The 21,146-nt window shown below is 39.7% G+C and overlaps 1 protein-coding gene across 1 annotated transcript; it reads right to left on the bottom strand.

Annotated features, from left to right (window-relative positions):
* Positions 1–15,266: 15,266 nt before the first annotated feature.
* On the bottom strand, positions 15,267–19,500 carry LOC104250118 (probable pectate lyase 5). The gene is made up of 5 exons (XM_009806677.2): positions 19,293–19,500; positions 18,260–18,896; positions 17,437–17,540; positions 17,197–17,335; positions 15,267–15,622 (listed from the first exon to the last, which is right to left on the bottom strand). Exons 1-5 carry the CDS (start codon positions 19,397–19,399, stop codon positions 15,401–15,403), a joined length of 1,209 nt encoding a protein of 402 aa, XP_009804979.1. The 5' UTR covers positions 19,400–19,500; the 3' UTR covers positions 15,267–15,400.
* Between the last annotated feature and the right edge of the window lie 1,646 nt (positions 19,501–21,146).

The following is a 21,146-nucleotide window of genomic DNA, read 5'->3' as shown; positions in this document are numbered from 1 at the left end:
GGAAACGGAACCGCCACTGTGGGGGATGTTGTACTTGAATTAACCATTGGTCCGGTCCTATTTACCATGGAATTCCAGGTGTTGGACGCCACGGTATCTTACAACTTGCTGTTAGGACGACCTTGGATTCATGCAGCTAAAGCGGTGCCTTCCACCCTACATCAGACAGTGAAGTTCGAGTGGGAAAGACAAGAGGTCGTGTTGCACGGCGATGATACAACATGCACCATGGGCGGAACCATTGTGCCTTTCATAGAGACCACTGATGACAAGGGTCCCTGGGTCTACCAGATTCTTGATACAGGGTCGGCCAACAAAATTTCTGAAGGAGAAATCATCCCGCACCCTAGGGTAGCTGCCGCAACAGTCATGATGGTATCAGAAATGCTGGGTAATGGATTTGTGCCGGGAAAAGGCCTGGGAGTTGAACTTCAAGGGATAGTCCAACCTGTTTCCCTTCCTAAGAATCTGGAAACCTTCGGGTTGGGGTTCAAACCAACCGCAGCAGACAGGAAGGAGGCGCGAAGAATGAAGAAGAGGGTCTGGTTTCTGCCTAAACCAGTGCCACGCCTCTCAAGGTTTTTTGTTAAAGCAAGTGCCAAGGGGTCAGCGATCCCAAAGATTCGAGGACCTTTGATCGGTATAAATGAAGACCTGAATCAGAGTTTTGAGAGGCTATTCACAGATGTCAGTATGGTGGAAGCTGGAGAAGGTTCCAGCAGAGCAGAGATACAATTTGTGGGGCCTGAGGCCAAGACCAACAATTGGACGGTTACTCCTCTTCCTGTCCGAGGGGAGTCTTGGTAGTAGGCTTTGATTAATGTTTTGTTTGTTTGTTTGTTTGATCGGATTATTCAAGGGTGTAATCCAAATTTTACTTTCGTTTTGTAAAAGTGTGAACCCTTTTTATCCCGCAAATTTAATAAAGTTCTTTTCTTTTGTCTCATTTTAATTTTTGTCTTGTTCTTTTTCTTTCTGAACAGTTCTCTTTTTACTGGTTCTAATGACATGGCATGCACAACGGATCTTCGACCTAGTCTAATAAATCAATCTGAAACCGACTCAATGATGCAAAAGGTCGTTTGTGACGATGAATCTGAATGTGACGAAGGCGAAGCCTTCGAAGAAATAAACAGAGAACTGTGCCAATTTGAAGAGAAACCCAAGCCTAACTTAAATGACACCGAGGCTGTGAATCTAGGAGACGCTGATAACGTCCAAGAGACCAAAATTAGCATCCACATTGAGCCGAATGTCAGAGCAGAATTGATCAAAACTCTCAGGGAATTCAAAGATGTTTTTGCCTGGTCATATGATGATATGCCTGGATTAAGCACCAATTTAGTGGTTCACAAATTACCCACTGACCCGGCATACCCTCCGGTCAAGCAAAAACTAAGGAAATTTAAAACAGAAATGAGTGTAAAGATCAAGGAAGAAGTGATTAAGCAGTTACAAGCGAAGGTCATTCGGGTCACTCGATATCCCGAATGGTTGGCCAATGTGGTACCAGTCCCAAAGAAGGATGGAAAAATCAGGGTGTGCGTTGACTACCGCAACCTCAACAAAGCAAGTCCCAAGGACAATTTTCCTCTACCCAACATTCATATCTTGATCGACAATTGCGCAGGGCGCGAGATCGGATCCTTTGTGGATTGCTATGCGGGTTATCATCAGATCCTAATGGACGAGGAGGATTCTGAGAAGACAGCGTTTATCACGCCATGGGGAACCTACTGCTATCGGATAATGCCATTCGGATTAAAGAACGTCGGGGCAACGTACATGCGAGCAATGACTGCAGTGTTTCATGACATGATACACAAGAAGATTGAGGTGTACGTCGATGATGTGATCATCAAATCTTGGCGTCGGGAGGACCATATAGCAGACCTAAGGAAATTTTTTCAAAGACTCCGGAAGTTTGATATCAAGCTTAACCCGGCCAAATGCGCATTCGGGGTTCCATCAGGAAAGTTACTAGGATTCATCGTCAGTCGACGAGGGATTGAGTTAGACCCATCAAAAATTGAATCCATCCGAGATTTGCCACCGCCAAGGAACAAAACAGAGGTAATGAGTTTGCTGGGTAGACTCAATTATATTAGCAGGTTCATCGCTCAACTCACAGCAACTTGTGAGCCCATATTTCGGTTGCTGAGAAAGGATGCTGCGGTAGGTTGGACAGCAGAGTGTCAGGAGGCCTTCGACCAAATCAAAGGGTATCTGTCTAATCCACCCGTATTGGTCCCGCCTAAGCCCGGGAAACCCCTAATCCTTTACCTGACGGTCTTGGAAAATTCATTTGGTTGTGTACTGGGGCAACATGATGACACAGGAAGGAAGGAGCAGGCCATCTACTATCTTAGCAAGAAATTCACAGTGCATGAGGTCAAGTACACTCAACTCGAGAAAACATGCTGCGCCCTAACTTGGGTAGCTCAGAAATTGAAGCACTACCTGTCTTCATATACTACGTATCTCATATCCCGTTTGGACCCATTGAAATATATATTTCAGAAACCTATGCCCACGGGAAGGTTGGCAAAATGGCAAATTCTGCTCACCGAGTTTGATATCGTCTATGTGACGAGGACAGCCATGAAAGCCCAGGCACTGGCAGACCATTTGGCAGAGAATCCCGTTGATGAAAAATACGAGCCCTTAAGAACGTATTTTCCTGACGAAGAGGTGATGCATACGAATGAGTTGGAATTACCCGAGGAACCGGGTTGGAAGCTTTTCTTCGATGGAGCTGCAAACGCAAAAGGGGTTGGAATAGGAGCAGTACTCATTTCTGAAACAGGACGGCATTATCCTGTTACGGCTCAACTACGCTTCTATTGCACCAACAATATGGCCGAGTATGAGGCTTGCATTCTGGGTCTGCGCCTGGCTGCTGACATGGATGTCCAAGACGTCTTGGTCTTGGGAGACTCGAACCTCTTGATACATCAAATTCAGGGAGAATGGGAAACACGAGATCTAAAACTCGTACCATACCGACAATGCTTGCATGATCTGAGCAAGCAATTTCGATCGGTAAAGTTCAAACACATCCCGAGAGTTCACAATGAGGTTGCGGATGCCTTAGCCACCTTAGCATCAATGCTGCACCACCCTGACAAAATGTATGTTGATCCTCTACACATCCAGGTCCGTGATCAGCACGCCTACTGCAATGCCATAGAAGAAGAAGCAGATGGCGAACCCTGGTTTCATGATATCAAGGAATACCTCAGGATGGGGATATATCCAGAACATGCCTCTGGAGACCAAAAAAGAGCCCTTCGGCGTTTGTCGAATGGTTTCTTCCTCAGTGGGGGAATATTGTACAAAAGAACCCCGGATCTGGGATTGTTGAGATGCATAGATGCCAGGCAGGCAACAACGGTTATGGCAGAAGTACATGCTGGAGTTTGTGGGCCACACATGAGTGGATATGTATTGGCAAGAAAAATCCTTCGAACAGGGTGTTATTGGCTCACCATGGAACACGACTGTATCACTTTCGTGAGGAAATGCCATCAGTGCCAGATACATGGAGACTTGATTCATTCTCCGCCAACAGAGTTACATACGATGTCAGCACCCTGGCCGTTTGTAGCATGGGGCATGGATGTCATTGGGCCCATCGAGCCAGCAGCGTCCAACGGTCATAGGTTCATTCTAGTGACCATTGATTACTTCACCAAATGGGTTGAGGCTAAAACCTTCAAATCAGTAACCAAGAAGGCAGTGGTGGACTTTGTTCACTCCCATATCATCTGCAGATTTGGGATCCCAAAAGTGATCATCACGGATAACGGTGCGAATCTTAATAGCAGCTTGATGAGAGAGGTATGCCAACAATTCAAGATTACACACCGCAATTCCACCCCATATCGTCCCAAGGCGAATGGAGCAGTCGAAGCAGCCAATAAGAATATCAAGAAGATACTGCGAAAAATGGTGGAAGGGTCCAGACAATGGCACGAGAAATTACCCTTTGCTTTGTTGGGTTACCGCACTACCGTCCGGACTTCCATAGGCACAACTCCTTATTTGTTGGTGTATGGAACTGAGGCCGTGATACCAGCGGAGGTCGAAATTCCGTCCCTCCGAATTGTCGCTGAAGCCGGGATTGATGATGATGAATGGGTCAAAGCTCGATTGGAACAGTTGAGCCTGATAGATGAGAAAAGATTGGCAGCAGTGTGCCATGGTCAGCTGTACCAGAAGAGAATGGCAAGAGCGTATAATAAGAAGGTGCGCCCCAGGAAGTTTGAAGTAGGGCAGCTGGTATTGAAGAAGATCCTCCCACATCAGGTCGAGGCAAAAGGCAAATTCGCCCCAAATTGGCAAGGGCTTTATATCGTGACCAGAGTATTGTCCAACGGTGCTTTGTGTTTGACAGATGTTGAAGGTAGATGTGTCGACATGGCTATCAATTCAGATGCAGTCAAGAGATATTATGCGTAATTTCTTTAATTATGGCAATTGTTCGGTTTGTTTGTTTGTATTTGGCATTTATTGGATAATGAGATGACGGAGGCAATTCTTTCTTCTACCCAAACACTGTTTAACCCTTGCTTCCCCCTTTGAGCCTTAAGTTATTCTTTCATACCCCTCTTTTGGAATCAATAATAGGAAAGACATGAAAAAAGAAGAAGAGAGAAAAAGAAAGAAAAATGAAAAGAAAAAAAAAAGAAAAAAAGAAGAAGATAAAATCACAAGAAATACAAAACCGTGGGAACTACGTATGACCTGATTCCTCAAAGAGGATACGTAGGCGCCTCACGTCTCGGTCATAGTATTCATCATAGCAAATATAGGATGCATAATGTACATAGTGTGCATAATAGGCACAATGGGCGTAACGCACATAGCTCAACATAAGCATAAAAAAATAAATTCCCCAAGCAAGAAAACTGGGACAGAGGTTATGTTTTAAGTTCCAACAAAGGTTTGATTCCAAAAGTTGTAGCACATCACCCTTCAAATTTGTAGCCTTTCTTCAATCCCACACCAAAACCAACATCAACATCCAAAAGACCTCCCGATCAATGTTCGAGAGATGCCAAGTCCGGCAAATAAGGCCGAGAATAATACACTGATCCCCAGCAAAGAAGAGGATCGTAAGACTGGGAATGAGTTGATAGTCAAAAGAATCCCCGGAAGAGAGGGTCGTATCTACAACACCCCGGATTCTCGAAAGAAATAAAATGAGAGAGTCTTATCGGTGAAAACCTTCACAGGCACCGAAAGGCGATGTAAGATGAGGGATATGAAATGAGAGAGTCTTATTGGTGAAAACCTTCACAGGCACCATAAGGCGCCGGGAGATGAGAGAAAAGAGAGAGTCTCATTAGTGAAAACCCCTCGAAGGGCACTATGAGGCGACAAGACAGATCAACAAAAAGCGACCACATTCGCAACGAAATGGACACTCATTTATCATCCCCAGCAAGTCAGACCATCGGGCAGATCAATTGATACAAATAGACTGGGTCGGAATCTATGGTGCACGCCATGATCACGGGGACCAGTTGTGTCCTCCAGATAAGTTCTTTGGATTGTCTCCTCCCACAAAATATTGGTTCAGAAAGTTTTTCTCTTTTCCATATCTTTATTTCTTTTCCTAAAATGTGTCTTGAAAGGATTTTTCAAAGCTTACTACCAGAAACCGAAGGGGAATTCATCCCAATGCAGGATAATACAAACAGTCTTAAGGGCCGGTCCCAGGCAATGCAGTGATTGTGCCCGGAAATTTTGGAAGAAGTAAGCTCCAAAAGGGAGTGGTTCCGGGAGTTAGAAGCAGACTCCCACATCATGTGTTTAAAGAGAAAGCAGAAAAGGGGATAAATTGAAAACCAATCCCCAGTAGGCTAGACACCCCCAATAGGCAACATTGCCCGCCAACCAATTATGGGGACAAAGAGCAAGAAAGGGGGAAGAGAGAAAAATGGCTCGCCAGAAAGGCACCCTCTACCACCACGATTAAAACTGATTAAATCCTTTTGTCTGCTGCAGGAAAACAAAGGATTGATGATGGCAGCAAGATGCACCGCCATGGAAGTCACCAAAAACCGGGGCAGAAAATTTTCTGCCAATTGTCGAAAATTTTCTCGGAAGAACGGGAAAGCAATTTCAATACTTTTAAGTTCTAGGTCGCCCACCAGTATAATACGGGAATACTTTTAAGTTCTAGGTCGCCCACCAGTATAATGCGGGAATACTTTTAAGTTCTAGGTCGCCCACCAGTATAATGCGGGAATACTTTTAAGTTCTAGGTCGCCCACCAGTATAATGCGAGAATACATTTAAGTTCTAGGTCGCCCACCAGTATAATGCGGGAATACTTTTAAGTTCTAGGTCGCCCACCAGTATAATGCGGGAATACATTTTAAGTTCTAGGTCGCCCACCAGTATAATGCGGGAATACTTTTAAGTTCTAGGTCGCCCACCAGTATAATGCGGGAATACTTTTAAGTTCTAGGTCGCCCACCAGTATAATGCGGGAATACTTTTAAGTTCTAGGTCGCCCACCAGTATAATGCGGGAATACTTTTAAGTTCTAGGTCGCCCACCAGTATAATGCGGGAATACTTTTAAGTTCTAGGTCGCCCACCAGTATAATGCGGGAATACTTTTAAGTTCTAGGTCGCCCACCAGTATAATGCGGGAATACTTTTAAGTTCTAGGTCGCCCACCAGTATAATGCGGGAATACTTTTAAGTTCTAGGTCGCCCACCAGTATAATGCGAGAATATTTTTAAGTTCTAGGTCGCCCACCAGTATAATGCGGGAATACTTTTAAGTTCTAGGTCGCCCACCAGTATAATGCGGGAATACTTTTAAGTTCTAGGTCGCCCACCAGTATAATGCGGGAATACATTTAAGTTCTAGGTCGCCCACCAGTATAATGCGGGAATACATTTAAGTTCTAGGTCGCCCACCAGTATAATGCGGGAATACTTTTAAGTTCTAGGTCGCCCACCAGTATAATGCGGGAATACTTTTAAGTTCTAGGTCGCCCACCAGTATAATGCGGGAATACATTTAAGTTCTAGGTCGCCCACCAGTATAATGCGGGAATACATTTAAGTTCTAGGTCACCCACCAGTATAATGCGGGAATACATTTAAGTTCTAGGTCGCCCACCAGTATAATGCGGGAATACATTTTAAGTTCTAGGTCGCCCACCAGTATAATGCGGGAATACTTTCAAGTTCTAGGTCGCCCACCAGTATAATGCGGGAATACTTTTAAGTTCTAGGTCGCCCACCAGTATAATGCGGGAATACATTTAAGTTCTAGGTCGCCCACCAGTATAATGCGGGAATACATTTAAGTTCTAGGTCGCCCACCAGTATAATGCGGGAATACTTTTAAGTTCTAGGTCGCCCACCAGTATAATGCGGGAATACTTTTAAGTTCTAGGTCGCCCACCAGTATAATGCGGGAATACTTTTAAGTTCTAGGTCGCCCACCAGTATAATGCGGGAATACATTTTAAGTTCTAGGTCGCCCACCAGTATAATGCGGGAATACATTTAAGTTCTAGGTCGCCCACCAGTATAATGCGGGAATACATTTTAAGTTCTAGGTCGCCCACCAGTATAATGCGGGAATACTTTTAAGTTCTAGGTCGCCCACCAGTATAATGCGGGAATACATTTTAAGTTCTAGGTCGCCCACCAGTATAATGCGGGAATACATTTAAGTTCTAGGTCGCCCACCAGTATAATGCGGGAATACATTTTAAGTTCTAGGTCGCCCACCAGTATAATGCGGGAATACATTTTAAGTTCTAGGTCGCCCACCAGTATAATGCGGGAATACATTTAAGTTCTAGGTCGCCCACCAGTATAATGCGGGAATACTTCTAGCTCTAGATTTTGGAATCAGTCACCCCACCTAAAGACGGAAGGGTACAACAGAGATCCCCAAGCAGGAAAAACAATAAAATCCCCAGCGCAAAGAAGCAGAAGTCTACCAAAGCAAGCGCACATTCAAAAGGAAGGAAGAACGCGTCTCAGAAGAAGCAGTTCGGAAACATTATGGCATGCCCAACATAACAATTCTGATGAAAAACCATACCGCTGAAGAAACCATTGAAAGATTTAAGGAAGAAAGCCATGTTCCCAGCAAATCAAGCAAAGTGATGAGAACTGACATTCAGAAAAGGTGAAAGACCAGCATCATCTCCAAGTTCACAAAATAAAGGCGTCAGAGGAAAGCGTCAGCCGACAAGAAAGCAAGACAACAAGAACAAGTTGAAGATATATGAGATCTCACACTCTAGCTTAGCTTCTTGTTTTTCCTTTTAGAGCAATGTAACAGGGAGATCGGTTGAGCAGTAGCATCCTACAGCAGCATACAACAGCGCGCAACAACAGCAAACACTACAGTCACACGGTAGTCCCAGCTACCAAAAATTTCCCGAACTACATTGACCTGATTCCTGTTCAGCCCAGGATATGTAGGAAACCTCTGAAGCAAAGGTTCGGTCAAATCCTTTTCAAAAATGCTTCACACGGAGTATTCGGACAGGCAAAAATCGCTCGCTTTATCTTTGCGCGAAAACCCTTAGTGTCTTCGTGCAAAGAGGGGCAGCTGTAAGCACGTGATTTTTGCTTCACGAGCAATCACTCCAAAAGGAAAACAAAAAAATAAAAATAGTGACGGATGATTTCGCTGTACAATTTTTCGATTTTTTCCGTGACATGTGTTATTAGTCGTTTGTAGGTCTGTCCATTTTGCATTTTAATCATTATCAAACAAAATACAAAAAATATATGTCATTAAAAAGAAAATTCAAAAATATAAATATATGTGCGTCGTTCGTTTTAGGTTGTGATTTAACTTACTTAAACATTTTTATTTGGTATGATAATTATGTTGAAGTGCTATATTGTTATTTGTTTTAATTTCATTTGTTTTATTAGTTATTTTTATTTTTCTTTAAATTGGAAAACAAAAGAAAGCTGAAATCAATTTGGGCCCAAAAAATAAGACAAAAACAGGCCCAAACCAACGATCTGACCCGGTCCAAACCAGGCCTGCCCTGACCACCTCCCGAAACGACGCCGCATCATGCGTCTGATCTGGGCCGTTCAAACTCTCGATCCAACGGCTCCAGGACCTCTTTCAGCGACCCATGTTCAAACCCGACCCAAATAACCAGCCTGACCCAACCCCTCACTTAAACCAAACGACCCCGTTTAACTACCAAACGACCCCGTCTCATGTTTCATCCTCAGATCCAAGCCGTTGAGATCATCTGATCTAACGGCTCAGATCCAATCAGACTCCCCATATATAAACTCAACCCTTCACCCCACGCCCCCTATCCGAACCCCACCCCTCACTCGTCTCCTTCCCCAAGCTGAAACCCCAAACCCTAGCAAGCCGCCCTAGCTTCCCCTCCACCAAAACCCGGCGGCACGAACGCCGGTGACCACCCCCTTCACACCCCTAAAGCATCCAACCACCCTGAACACGAATCCACTAACCACGAACCTCGAATCACCTTCCTTCGTCTCGAATCTGGATTTGAAGATTTGAGTCGAAACACTGACCTATACCAAACCACCCCATCTTCATACCAGACACTCCCCTGACCCTCCTCGTGACCAAACCAAACTTGGTTTGGTCCGAATCTACCCACAACTCCCCAAAAACCAGATCTGAGAATCCAAAACCTAGAACACGGATAGCCTTGGAATCCAGCCGACCTTAACAAGGGTTCGAGGTCTAATAGACCTTAATCAAGGTGTTCTCACGTGAGAACACCCTGATTAAAGTTTGTTCGGCCTCAAGAGTTCGAAGTTGAGTCAGATTTGGGTCATTTTGATTTCAAACTCTTTTGGTAAGTTTTCCTTTCTTTTGTTTTAGTTCTAATTAAGTTGTCAGCATATTTCGTTGTGTTTGTTTGTCATTTTGTTATTTTTCATTCGGATTTCTTCCATCTCTGTTAAAGGCCTTTTTATTTGGTCAATTGTCTTCTGTTTGTGTTCTGAATATACCCTGTGATATACGTGTTCATCAATTAGATTAATCGTCAAACGAGTTTAATTCATATAAGTTCCCAGTGTTTGAACAAATTTGTCTGAGGTCATTCGGGACTCTATACGTGTTGTTTATATGAACGATTGATTGTTATGTGTTACGATTAATATAGTCGAGTCGATATATGTCGTCAATTAGTTTCAATCGTTAAGGGTAACAACTTGATTCGTATTGCTTATTTCTGCTGTGATCGTATTTGAGTCCCATTAGGAACTGAATTGTATTGCCTATTGATTTTGTTCAAATCGAATTAAAAAACATCTAGGGGAAAGGTTATAATGGCAGATTCAGACTTTGATTTTAAAACACGATGCCATTTGGTTTAGACCGTGGGCAGCATGTGTATGGTTAGCTTTAAGGAATTAAAATAATTGGACAGCATGTGCTGTCAGATTATATTCCTACTGCCCATACTTTGGTTAAATAAACAAGTGATCAGTACATTTTAACAACAAAAGAGAGAGGGGCTGTCAGGGATTTTGATGGGAGTTTTGTTTATTTAAAAGAAGTGAGTGGAAAAACAACGAGGGGGGGGCAATTTTGAGTTGTAAAACAGACTGTAAAGTGTTAAGGTTAGGCTATAAAAGAGGCAGACCTTCCATTAGAAAGGGAGTTCATTTTTGAGTCTTGAGAGATTCTGTGAGTAAGAAAACTGAAAAAGGAAAAACAGGAATAAATTTCAGAACATTGTGAATGAGTATTGTCTAGAAGAAACTGTGTAAGAGTCCAGTTTGATCAGGTCTTTGTGGTTTTGGCTTTTCTGTCGTTTGCCAAGCTTTCTTGTGGTCATTGGATTTCTGTTGCTGTTACATTCAACATTCTGGGCTGTTATTTCCTACTCTGTTTTTCTGGGATTGTTTATTTGTTGCTCGACTCCTTGCTGAGCTTCATCATTGTTGGCTGGTCGTTGTTGCTGTGTTGTTGCTGTAAATCTGCTGTGCTGTTGTTTGCTGTGTACTACTCAGCTGATCCTTTTCCTTCTTCTTTTGTTCCTCTATACCAGGTACACAACTAATACTGTCCATGTAATTTGAAAGTCGAGCATGAATACAAAAGGGAAGATTTGAAGACATCTATGTCCACATGTAGTTGCTATATAGATGATTATGTAGTGTGTAATGGTTTACAATCTTGTTTGGGTATTGGAGTTGGTCCTTTCATAGAGTGAATACAAAAATGTAGTATGGTTTAATATCATATGTTGGTTAGGTTAACAGACAAAAGGATTGGCAGTATACTAGGCTATGTCTTGGAAATTAGTTGTGTTTTGTAATTAGCATTCTCTTTTAATGCATGTCAAAGAATAAAACTATCCGCCTTAGTTAATTTTCATTCTCTTTTGATAAACTGCCTCGTTATAATTATCAAGCCACAACCTTATAACAATTGGCACAAGTCCGCGCCCCTCAACCTTATGAAGGTCGAGCCCAGGTCAAAACAGACCAAACAGACCCGCCTCGGATAAACAGTGGCCCAGGTCTGGCCCATTCCGCATGAGCTGGATTTGGGCCCATAATGTTCGATCAGCTGTCCGTATGCATGGTCATGTTTCCTTATTCTGTAAAAGCATTTCGGATCCTGCTGTAAATAATCTGCAAGCATGTAAATAATTAAGAGATTTTCTTTTTATTTTTAGAGACGAACTTAATAGGAAATATAGTCATTATAGGTTTATCCTTTAAAATAAAAATGAGACGAGCCTCGACAAACAAAAATGTAGAAGCTGCGGGGCCCTCTAAATGTATATATTAAATACTTAGATTCCGGGACGGGCCGTTTAGCAAATTTCACGGCCCTTCCCAAAATAATAACACGATAGTCTCTTTAGGTGCGTGTTTAATAATCTACTTTCTTAAAACTTGGGGTGTGCATTTCATGCGACCCAGATCCAAATCCCAAAACATCAAATAAAATATGTTCCAGATTGTGGGTGCATTTCATGTGACGCAGTCCAAAGACATGTTTTAAGCGATGTTCACATCCTTTTGAAATAATAACAATAAAGCGGTAAAAAGTTAAAATTGGCACATTGGTTCATAATGGTATTTAAAATCAGATAAATAAGCCGAATATGACAGTTGAGCGACCGTGCTAGAACCACGGAACTCGGGAATGCCTAACACCTTCTCCCGGGTTAACAGAATTCCTTATCCGGATTTCTGGTGCGCAGACTGTAATATGGAGTCATTCTTTTCCTCGATTCGGGATTAAAATTGGTGACTTGGGACACCCTAAATCTCCCAAGTGGCGACTCTGAAATTAATAAACCAATCCCATTTCGATTGTCCTTTAATTGGAAAAACTCCCTTGCACCCTCTCTGGTGCGAAAAAAGGAGGTGTGACAAAGATCATCTAACATCCATGACCCAAGAATACTAGAGTATTAAGCTACTCATAATCATACAAAAATCAACTATAAAAGTTTTAAACATAATATTAACAATCAACAAGAAGAAAGTTTGAAAGAACTCTTTAAATCCTTCTCCAAGATGTTGTTCTTCTTCTCCTCCCTTAGCTCAAAGATGAAACTCCTCCTTCACTTTCTCTCTCAAGGATGAATAGTATTTTTGCACTTACTCCCCTCCAAAATCTGATCTTGTCCATAATTGAGTTCTTGCTTTGTGTAAGTTGAGTGGGATTTAAGAAAGAATTCCGATTTTACCCCTAAACAAAGTCTTCTCCGGATAAGACCCGCACGAACTATCGCGCGAAGTTTCAAAGTTAGCGCGATAGTTCACGCGCTTTAGTAGCTTCCAGGCAGAAACCTTCGCGAACTATTGCGCGAAGTTTCAAACTTCGCGCAATAGTTCGCGCTTCAGTAGCTCGATTTTTGTGATTTTTTTTCGTCTCGTCCTTGAACACACTCGACTCCTAGGGGTTATTCTTGCTTATAAATCATTCCAATCTCCTCTTGAAAGCATCATTAGGCTTCTCATCCTGCAAGGTATACATATTTTGAGTAGAGCCTGTTTTTCCATCAATTATCCATAATATGACATTGGAATATAATCAAGCAGAAGCATAAACAATAGCTAAATCACCCAGATTTTGCCTATTATCACCAACCCCTCAACCATCTCCGACCCTATGCGAACGCGATCGTGCCCATACGATTGCCATGCTCCTTACCGGTCCACTACGCGAACACAATATTTATGTCGCGAACGCGATGTACAGAACCATCTGCCAACCGTCCTTTATCCGTAATCGCATTACTCTCTCCGCGATCATGAAGCATCAACCTGCACCAGAAACCAGTAGCTCCTAAACAAAGAGCAATGCTCCAAACTACCCCGAATCACACCCGAGTCTCCCGACAACTCGTCCAATCATACAAACAAGTATATATACCTAATTCAAACTTATCCAAGGGATCGAAACACTACAAATAATATCAAACAAAGAATCGACGTCCAAAATCTATCTCTTGACTTCCAAGCATTCTAACTTCGTTGAACACATCCGAATCACACTTAGATATTTCGGATTTTGACCAAACTTCGTACACAAGTTCCAATCAGCCAAATGAACCTAACCAAAGCCATGAAACATCAACCGGACCCCGATAACATTAACGTCAACTGTCAATCAAGCCTATGAACTCTCCAAACCTTCAAATTGCCAACTTTCGAAAATTAGAGCCAAAACCTTCTAGGAACCTCCAAATCCAAGTCCGAACATACCCTAAGTCCAAAATCACCATAAGAACCTATTGGGACCATGAAATCACCAATATGAGGCCGTCTACTCAAAAGTCAAACCTTGGTTAACTCCTATAAATTAAGCTTCCAAAATGAGACTAAGAGTCTCAATTCATTCTCAAACCTTCTTGAAGCCAAACCGATCACCCCCGCAAGTCACAAAACAACAAACTACATACGAGGAGCATCAAATAAGGGAAACATAGTTCAAATACACAAAACGATTGGTCAGATCATATAAATTATTAGTTGACATAGACCCTTGTTCTCTAATAAATGAGGATACTACACTGGAAATAGTCGGGATAACTCAGTTGGTAGAGCAGAGGACTGATTAATTTGTATCGGTCTCTTTTCCCTAGAATTAATTTCTAATTAATTTAATATGAGTCAATATACATATTCTTTTAGTGTCCAAGTTAGAACAATAGCTTTACCTAGATATATCCTATAGATGCACAAGTTTCATGGGAAAGAGAGCCTTGATATGCCATTCATGGGTAGGGTGGTGCCAGAATTGTTATAAATTTACGTCTTGTAGTTTATTTGAGGAATTTATGGGGTCCATGGGACAGAAGCTCTTAAAATTTGCATGTTAGTTGCTAGTGGTAGTTGAACGGTTTGTGGAATATCTAGTACGTGGTAGTATCTAATATGGGCACCAATTGCTCTTCGTGAAAACAAGATCTCAGCATTGATGGAGCCATTGCAACTTCTGTCAAAAGTTGCATTCTTTTTTGGTGACTGCAATTTCAGTCTACCAAATGATGGTCCTCTTCACAGCGTACAAAAAAGGTGCCTTTTCCTTGAGGTTGCATTTATATTGATCTACCACCCCATGTGAGGGAAACCTCTCAAGTAGGACATCTTCAATAAATGACTATAACTAATAATAGTTCTAGGCTAAAACGATCTTAAATAGACGTTTATTTGGAGAAGTGGTTGAAGTCGGAAACGAGAAGTGCAGCAATATTCACTTTTAACCCCTTTATTTAAAATATATCAAATAATTTACAATGTATTTAAAGATTAGTCAGTTCACCCAAACTTCAGGACTAAGTATTCTGAATTTGCAAATTCAGAACTTAATGTCCTTAATTTTTGAGTGACTAATTTGAAATTTACACCTAAGTGTCCTGAATTTTTGAGTGGTTAATTTGAAATTATGAACTACTAATTTAACATCCAGGACATAAGATTCTAGCTTCTGGACTCAATTTTCGAACTTTAGGACACAATGTCCTGAAGTTTGAATTTTTAGGTTTAAACTCTTGGACGCCATGTCCTGAAGTTTGAGCAAAATTAGCTAATATTTAAACACATTATAAATTGTGAATATATTTTAAACAATTTAAGTAATTGAGTGAGCGACTATTTGAGTTAATTCTTCTTTTCATTTTATCATTTCAGTACTATATCATCAATGTAACCTTTATGGAAGGCATATAAGTGAGAGAAAAACAACAATTATGTTAAATGTGTAGGTAGGGAAGGGGGTGGTGGGTCACATAGTTGAAAATGCTGTAGTAGTATTCACACTTGAGCCTTGATTATCACATAACATTACTATGTGGCAATTGAGTGAGATTATAATATATATTGAGAATTACAACATGTAGTGCTAATTGAAAATCATAGTAAATAAATCAGCATCTTTTGCCCTTCTTGCAGCCAAGTGCACCAGCATTGAGGGTAATAGAGCTAACTAAAGTAGATGGCCTTGCACTTAAACTTGAAGCTTTGGCATAACTTTTAGAAGCTCCAGCACCAGACCTAGTAAAGAAAGCTCCATTAAGCATTAAATCTCCTTCAGATCTCCAGTTCCAAGTCTTCCATTCACTTTCTGGTGCATCTTCATGTTTTGTCACCTATTGAGCCAACATTTAAACACAAATAGGTTAAAGTAACCATACTTTTTATTTTTGCCACTTTTTTCACTGCACTTACCATCTTTATCAAAGTTGCTACTACCACTATGACACCTAAAAACTAGGTCATTCACATTAATGAGCCGCTTCTTCCTTGCTATTCCCACAGTCTCATATTATGTGTAGTGTTTCTTTTTTACACACCCATTAAAAATATTAATTAATGAAAGGGATTGAACTATTCTATCCTTATTAATATCTTAAAATATAATCTCTTTTCGTTGAATATTTATTCAATTTATATGTTATCTCTATCTTCAAGAACAATTATTACTATAGGTAAAACAAGAAAAAAATAATTAATTTTGTCTTGAATTTCTAAAATGACAAATAATTTAAGACAACTATTTAGTAATCGGGACGGTTAATATGAGAGAGAGGGAGTACTATTTATCGGTGTAGTTTAATACTCCCTCCGGTTAAGTAACCATTTTACCTTTGACACACTCATTAAGGAAATAAGAACTCCTAAAGAAAAAAAGATATATTCACTAAAACCTTAATTAATTATTAGCTTGACACATTAGAGTATGTAAATAAGGGCAAATATTGGTAAAATAAAAGTAATTCCTTCTTGATTATGTAAATAGACATTTATTTTGGATAAAAAAAAAGAAATAAAATGATCATTTATTGTAGACCGGAGGGAGTATGTAATTATTTATTGTTTTTATCAGGTACTTGTTAATACTTATCATACAAGTTTATTTATAATTATCCTATATGTGACCTGATTATGTGAGTATTTGTACACCATTAGTGCATAAAACCTTGAAACCCTTTTCTATCATTTGACCCTTTCAACTTTAATTAGGCAAAGTTTGGTGCAATAGATACCCTCAAAGGGTAGGCTAAGCAAAGTTTAGTCAACTCATTTAAAAACATTTTTATTTTCAATATGCAAAAATCTATTCAAATGTTACTAAATTGGAATTACTACAGATGAACTATGGTAGCTAGTGACTACTCAGGAAATTTGCGTAAAAAAAAGAAAAAAATATCATAGTAACAAAGGTGACAAAATGCACGAAATTAATAGCCCCTTTGGACATAAGAATTTTTTCACTTTTTTTTCGAAATCAGTGTGGAAGATGAATTTTGGAATTTTTCAAAAATTTGAAAAACTTCAAAAAGTTGTTTTTCAAAATTTTCACTCATATCACTCACAAAACTCCAAAAACAACCCAAAATTATATTCATGTCCAAACATAACTCTAATTTTAAACTATCATTTTCACTTTTTTTTTTTGGAATTTTATAATTCTTATGTCCAAACGCCCACTTAGTCACCTACTTGGTCTACAATTTAAATAAAAAAATTTGCAATCTTGAAAAATAAGAAAAAATGTCATATTTCTTACATTTGACTCTTTAAATGTTTTTAAGAAGGAATTGGTCCTTTTCTATTATATTTTTTGGGTTAAATACATTTGTGACCTTTAAACAATAAAAGTCCCCTCTTTCCTTTTAAAATAAATTTTCTTCAAAAGTGTTAAGTTAATTGTATTTTTTACCTCCTTGTTGAAGATATCATTAGGAGCAAGAAATCTATTGCCTTGGCTGTTGATAGTTGGAGAAGCACTTCCCCCAACTGCATACATCTCCCAATGAGTGTAGTCATTGTTCACCACATGGAAATATCCATGTCTACATCTGCAATTCTCACAAACATATTGTCTCATTTATTACACAAATAAATATACTAAAAAAACAACAACAGAGAATATTAGATCCAACATTTCTTTATTATTTACCTTGGCATTCTCTGTACAAGCCCTTCTCCAAAATGGTTAAAAGCAATGGTAACTTGCATGTTCTTGTCCCTAGTGAATGAATCACTATGTCCCAAAAGCATTACCTGCAGAGCCGAATTCAAAATTTAAGGTCAGTACTTACAAAATATTACTGCAATTACTACTTGTTCAATCGAAAATGAACAGAAAGGCTACATCTGCTATTACAATAATAACATACCCAGTGGTCAGTGTAGTCCCATAAGTAGGGTTTGGGGAGGGTAGAGTGTACATATACTTTACCCCTACCTTTAAAAATGCAGAAAAATTATTTTCGGAAGATCCTCGGCTTAGGAAGGGGGAGGGGAAGGACAATTACAAGCAAACCGATCTAACAATCAAAGCAAAATACAATTTTTGGGCATGATTTGGAAATTTTGAACAGCTAAGCCTTATTTGGTTGGTGACTTGAGCATGGATTCATTGTTGAGAGGTTTTCTTAGGCGATATTCTGTGCCCGCATTGAGGCCCGAATAAATTTATTTTCGCATTGGAAAATTCTATATTATGGGGTAAAATAATCCCTAGCAAAAATGCTTCCATACCCAAGGATCCAACATGACAAAACTAGCAAAAGGTACCACTTGGTACATCCGGGGGAAGGACAATTACAAGCAAACCGATCTAACAATCAAAGCAAAATACAAAACTAGCAAAAGGTAATGCATTCAGAAAACCAAAACACAAAACAACAGCAAGTAGTAACACAAAACTAGCCCCAAAAAAAAAAAAAAAAAAAAAACTACGGAAGGTACCACTTGGTACATCCGCTACTACTGATTACCTTATTATGATGTGTCATGTAATTATTGGAAATAGTAATGGCAGTAGATCCACGAATTGCATCAATCAAGCCATCTCTACAATTTGACAAAGAACAATGATCAACCCAAACATGGCTTCCTCCAAATATAGAAACTCCATCTCCATCTGATAATGTCCTCCAACCATAATGCTCTGGTGAATCTCTAACATAAGCATTTCCTCCTTGTTTACAATCATGAATATTTAATCCATGTATAATAATATTTGTAACATATTGTATAGTAATACATGGACCACCAGCAATGTGTACACTAGCACCTCTACCATCAATAGTCTTGAATGAATTCAGCATTAACTCTTCTTTTAGCTTAATAACCATGTCTCTACCAAATATAATCCAAAGTGGTTCATTTTGAATAGCACCATATCTTAAAGTTCCTGGCTTTGGATTTACAGGATCATCACTAGTATCAGTGACTATGTAAATTTTACCATCTCTTCCACCAATGGCTTGTTTGCCAAATCCAATGGCACAATCAGCTAACATTTGCCTGTTTTTTTCCCAATTTGGGTCACATCTCCAGCAATCATCAATAGGGTTGCCTGTTCCACATGATAAATAGCCTAAGTTCCTTCTTGATGCATTGAAAATTTTGCTGCAAAATCAGAAAAAAGTTGAAATCTTAGTTAAAGAATTTAACTCTGCCTAGATGCTAAGCATAGTCCGTCCAGAAGCCGAAAAAAATACTAATACAATTTCGATAGTAATGTGAGGTGCCACAAATTGTTATGGGCATAGGGTCATGGAGCTGGCCTCCCCGCCCCTGCCCGCACCCTCCATAATGTAAGTACGCAGAAACCTTGATTTGTTTACTTTCTCCTTTAACAAGATCAAGGTTATGGTGCGTTAAAAGTTAACACAAAAATAAGCAAACTATTATAAACTTTGAATGTTGAAACTATGAATTTATATAACTGAAATTTTGATAATAAGAAGAATGTGACCAAAAAATGAAAGTGGGGAATAAGAGTAAAGGGTGTAAGTGTCATACTCATTAACTTCTTGGACTATAACTTCAGGGTCAGGAACAGGGGTTGAGAATGTGAAGAGAGGAGCTAAAAGAGCAACAAGGAGAAGGAAGATAATTGGTATTCCCATTTGCACTGCCTTTCGCAATGACAAACCCCTTGTTTTTATTAGGGGAAGAAAAATAGTGGAGATGGAGTGTATGGAGTTTGGAATGAAGAGGATGTGGGACTTTTAAAAGGGTGTTATATACAGGGGAAAACAGGATGAAGGGCTGTGTTAATGAACCAACCAAACACCACTTGGACCTACCTGTAGCAACTGTCCCATAAATTTGGTATTTCCCTCTTTTCACTTCTATATTCATGAGTAGGACTCAACACAAAAATTTACACCACCACTGTAGTTTAATTGATTATAGTGAGTTTTTGCTAGCCAAGTCAACATTAACTAAAGAATTGTTCAGTTTAACAATTTAAAAGCAAGATATTAAGAGTTAAAGACTAAAATACTTTAAATACATAGTATAATAATTCCATAGGTAACATTGTTTATACTAATCACAGAAATATGGAGTCATAAGTACATGAACAACTAGAATGCTACAAATATAATCTGAAATAGAATACAACTGTTCAAAATAAGATAAACAGTAAAATAAGATAGGAAGGGGACTCCAAGGACTGCGTACGATGTGCAGCTCTACCTCAAGTCTCTTGGATTGATCTGATCCGAGCACTCTCCTCTATGCACTGCTAGGACTAACACCGAGGTATACACAAGAAGTACAGAAGTATATTATGAGTACAATCGACCTCACATACTTCGTAAGTGTCGAGCCTAACCTCGACGAAGTAGTGACGAGGCTATGAAAAAATACTCACTGTAAACATATAAGAATAATAAATAGCAAACAACATAAATATAGAGAAAACAAATAAACTTGTAACAACACGACCAGAAGGTCAACTAACAAAGGACTCAAAAATAACATCATCTCATAACCTCGTACTAGAACACCATAGCTACAAACAGTAACAACACATCATTCCCCGTTGCAGCATTCCCCGTTGCGGCATACAATCCAATCCCAAATCAAAATTAAAATCTATTGCGGCGAGCAATTCGATCCCAATATCATCTCAATATCTGTTGGGGCGTACAACCCGATTCAAATATCATATTATTATCTATTGCGGCGAGCAATCGAATCCTATCATTTCATTCCCATTCTATTGCGACGCGCAACCCGTTTTCATTTTTATTTCATTGTCATCAACAACTCAATACCACAAATTCTGAATTCTCAACATGAAAAGGAAGCCAAAGCATATAAATCACCCAGAAACTACGAGCACAAACAGAGAACAACCAACAACTCAAATTTATAAAGTATTCTCACATCGTAATTCAACCCGAACCTCGACAAGTCATCGATGCAAGAATATCCAAGGGCTCACACAATTGGATATAACTTAATGCAACAAATAAGGTAAAAACAATAAAGGCAAGTAAATGCATGAAATAGTAAAGGTGTTCAATTAATACTGGTGAGAGCATATAGTACGTATGCATATATTGATCAAAGAATAAATAAACAGAAACATATAACAAATAAATGACAAATAACAAGCAAAACATAAATTACGAGTAATTATATGTAGCAATCACAGCATGTAACGAGATATAACATGGAATAAATCATAACATCATGAAACATACCCCACCTTGCATGCTTGAACCCATGACAACGGTTATACACTCGTCACCTTATATATACGTCGTTTTCACACATAATTTACATAGCAAATAGACCAAATAATTCCTAATTCACTCAAGTCAAAGTTAACCACGACACTTATATCTTTTTCGAAACCAA

This window comes from Nicotiana sylvestris, chromosome 12 (assembly GCF_000393655.2).
Source record: "Nicotiana sylvestris chromosome 12, ASM39365v2, whole genome shotgun sequence".
NCBI lineage: Eukaryota > Viridiplantae > Streptophyta > Magnoliopsida > Solanales > Solanaceae > Nicotiana > Nicotiana sylvestris.
The sequence above is the reverse complement of the archived record's forward strand: the minus strand, read 5'-3'. Positions and strand labels throughout refer to the sequence as shown.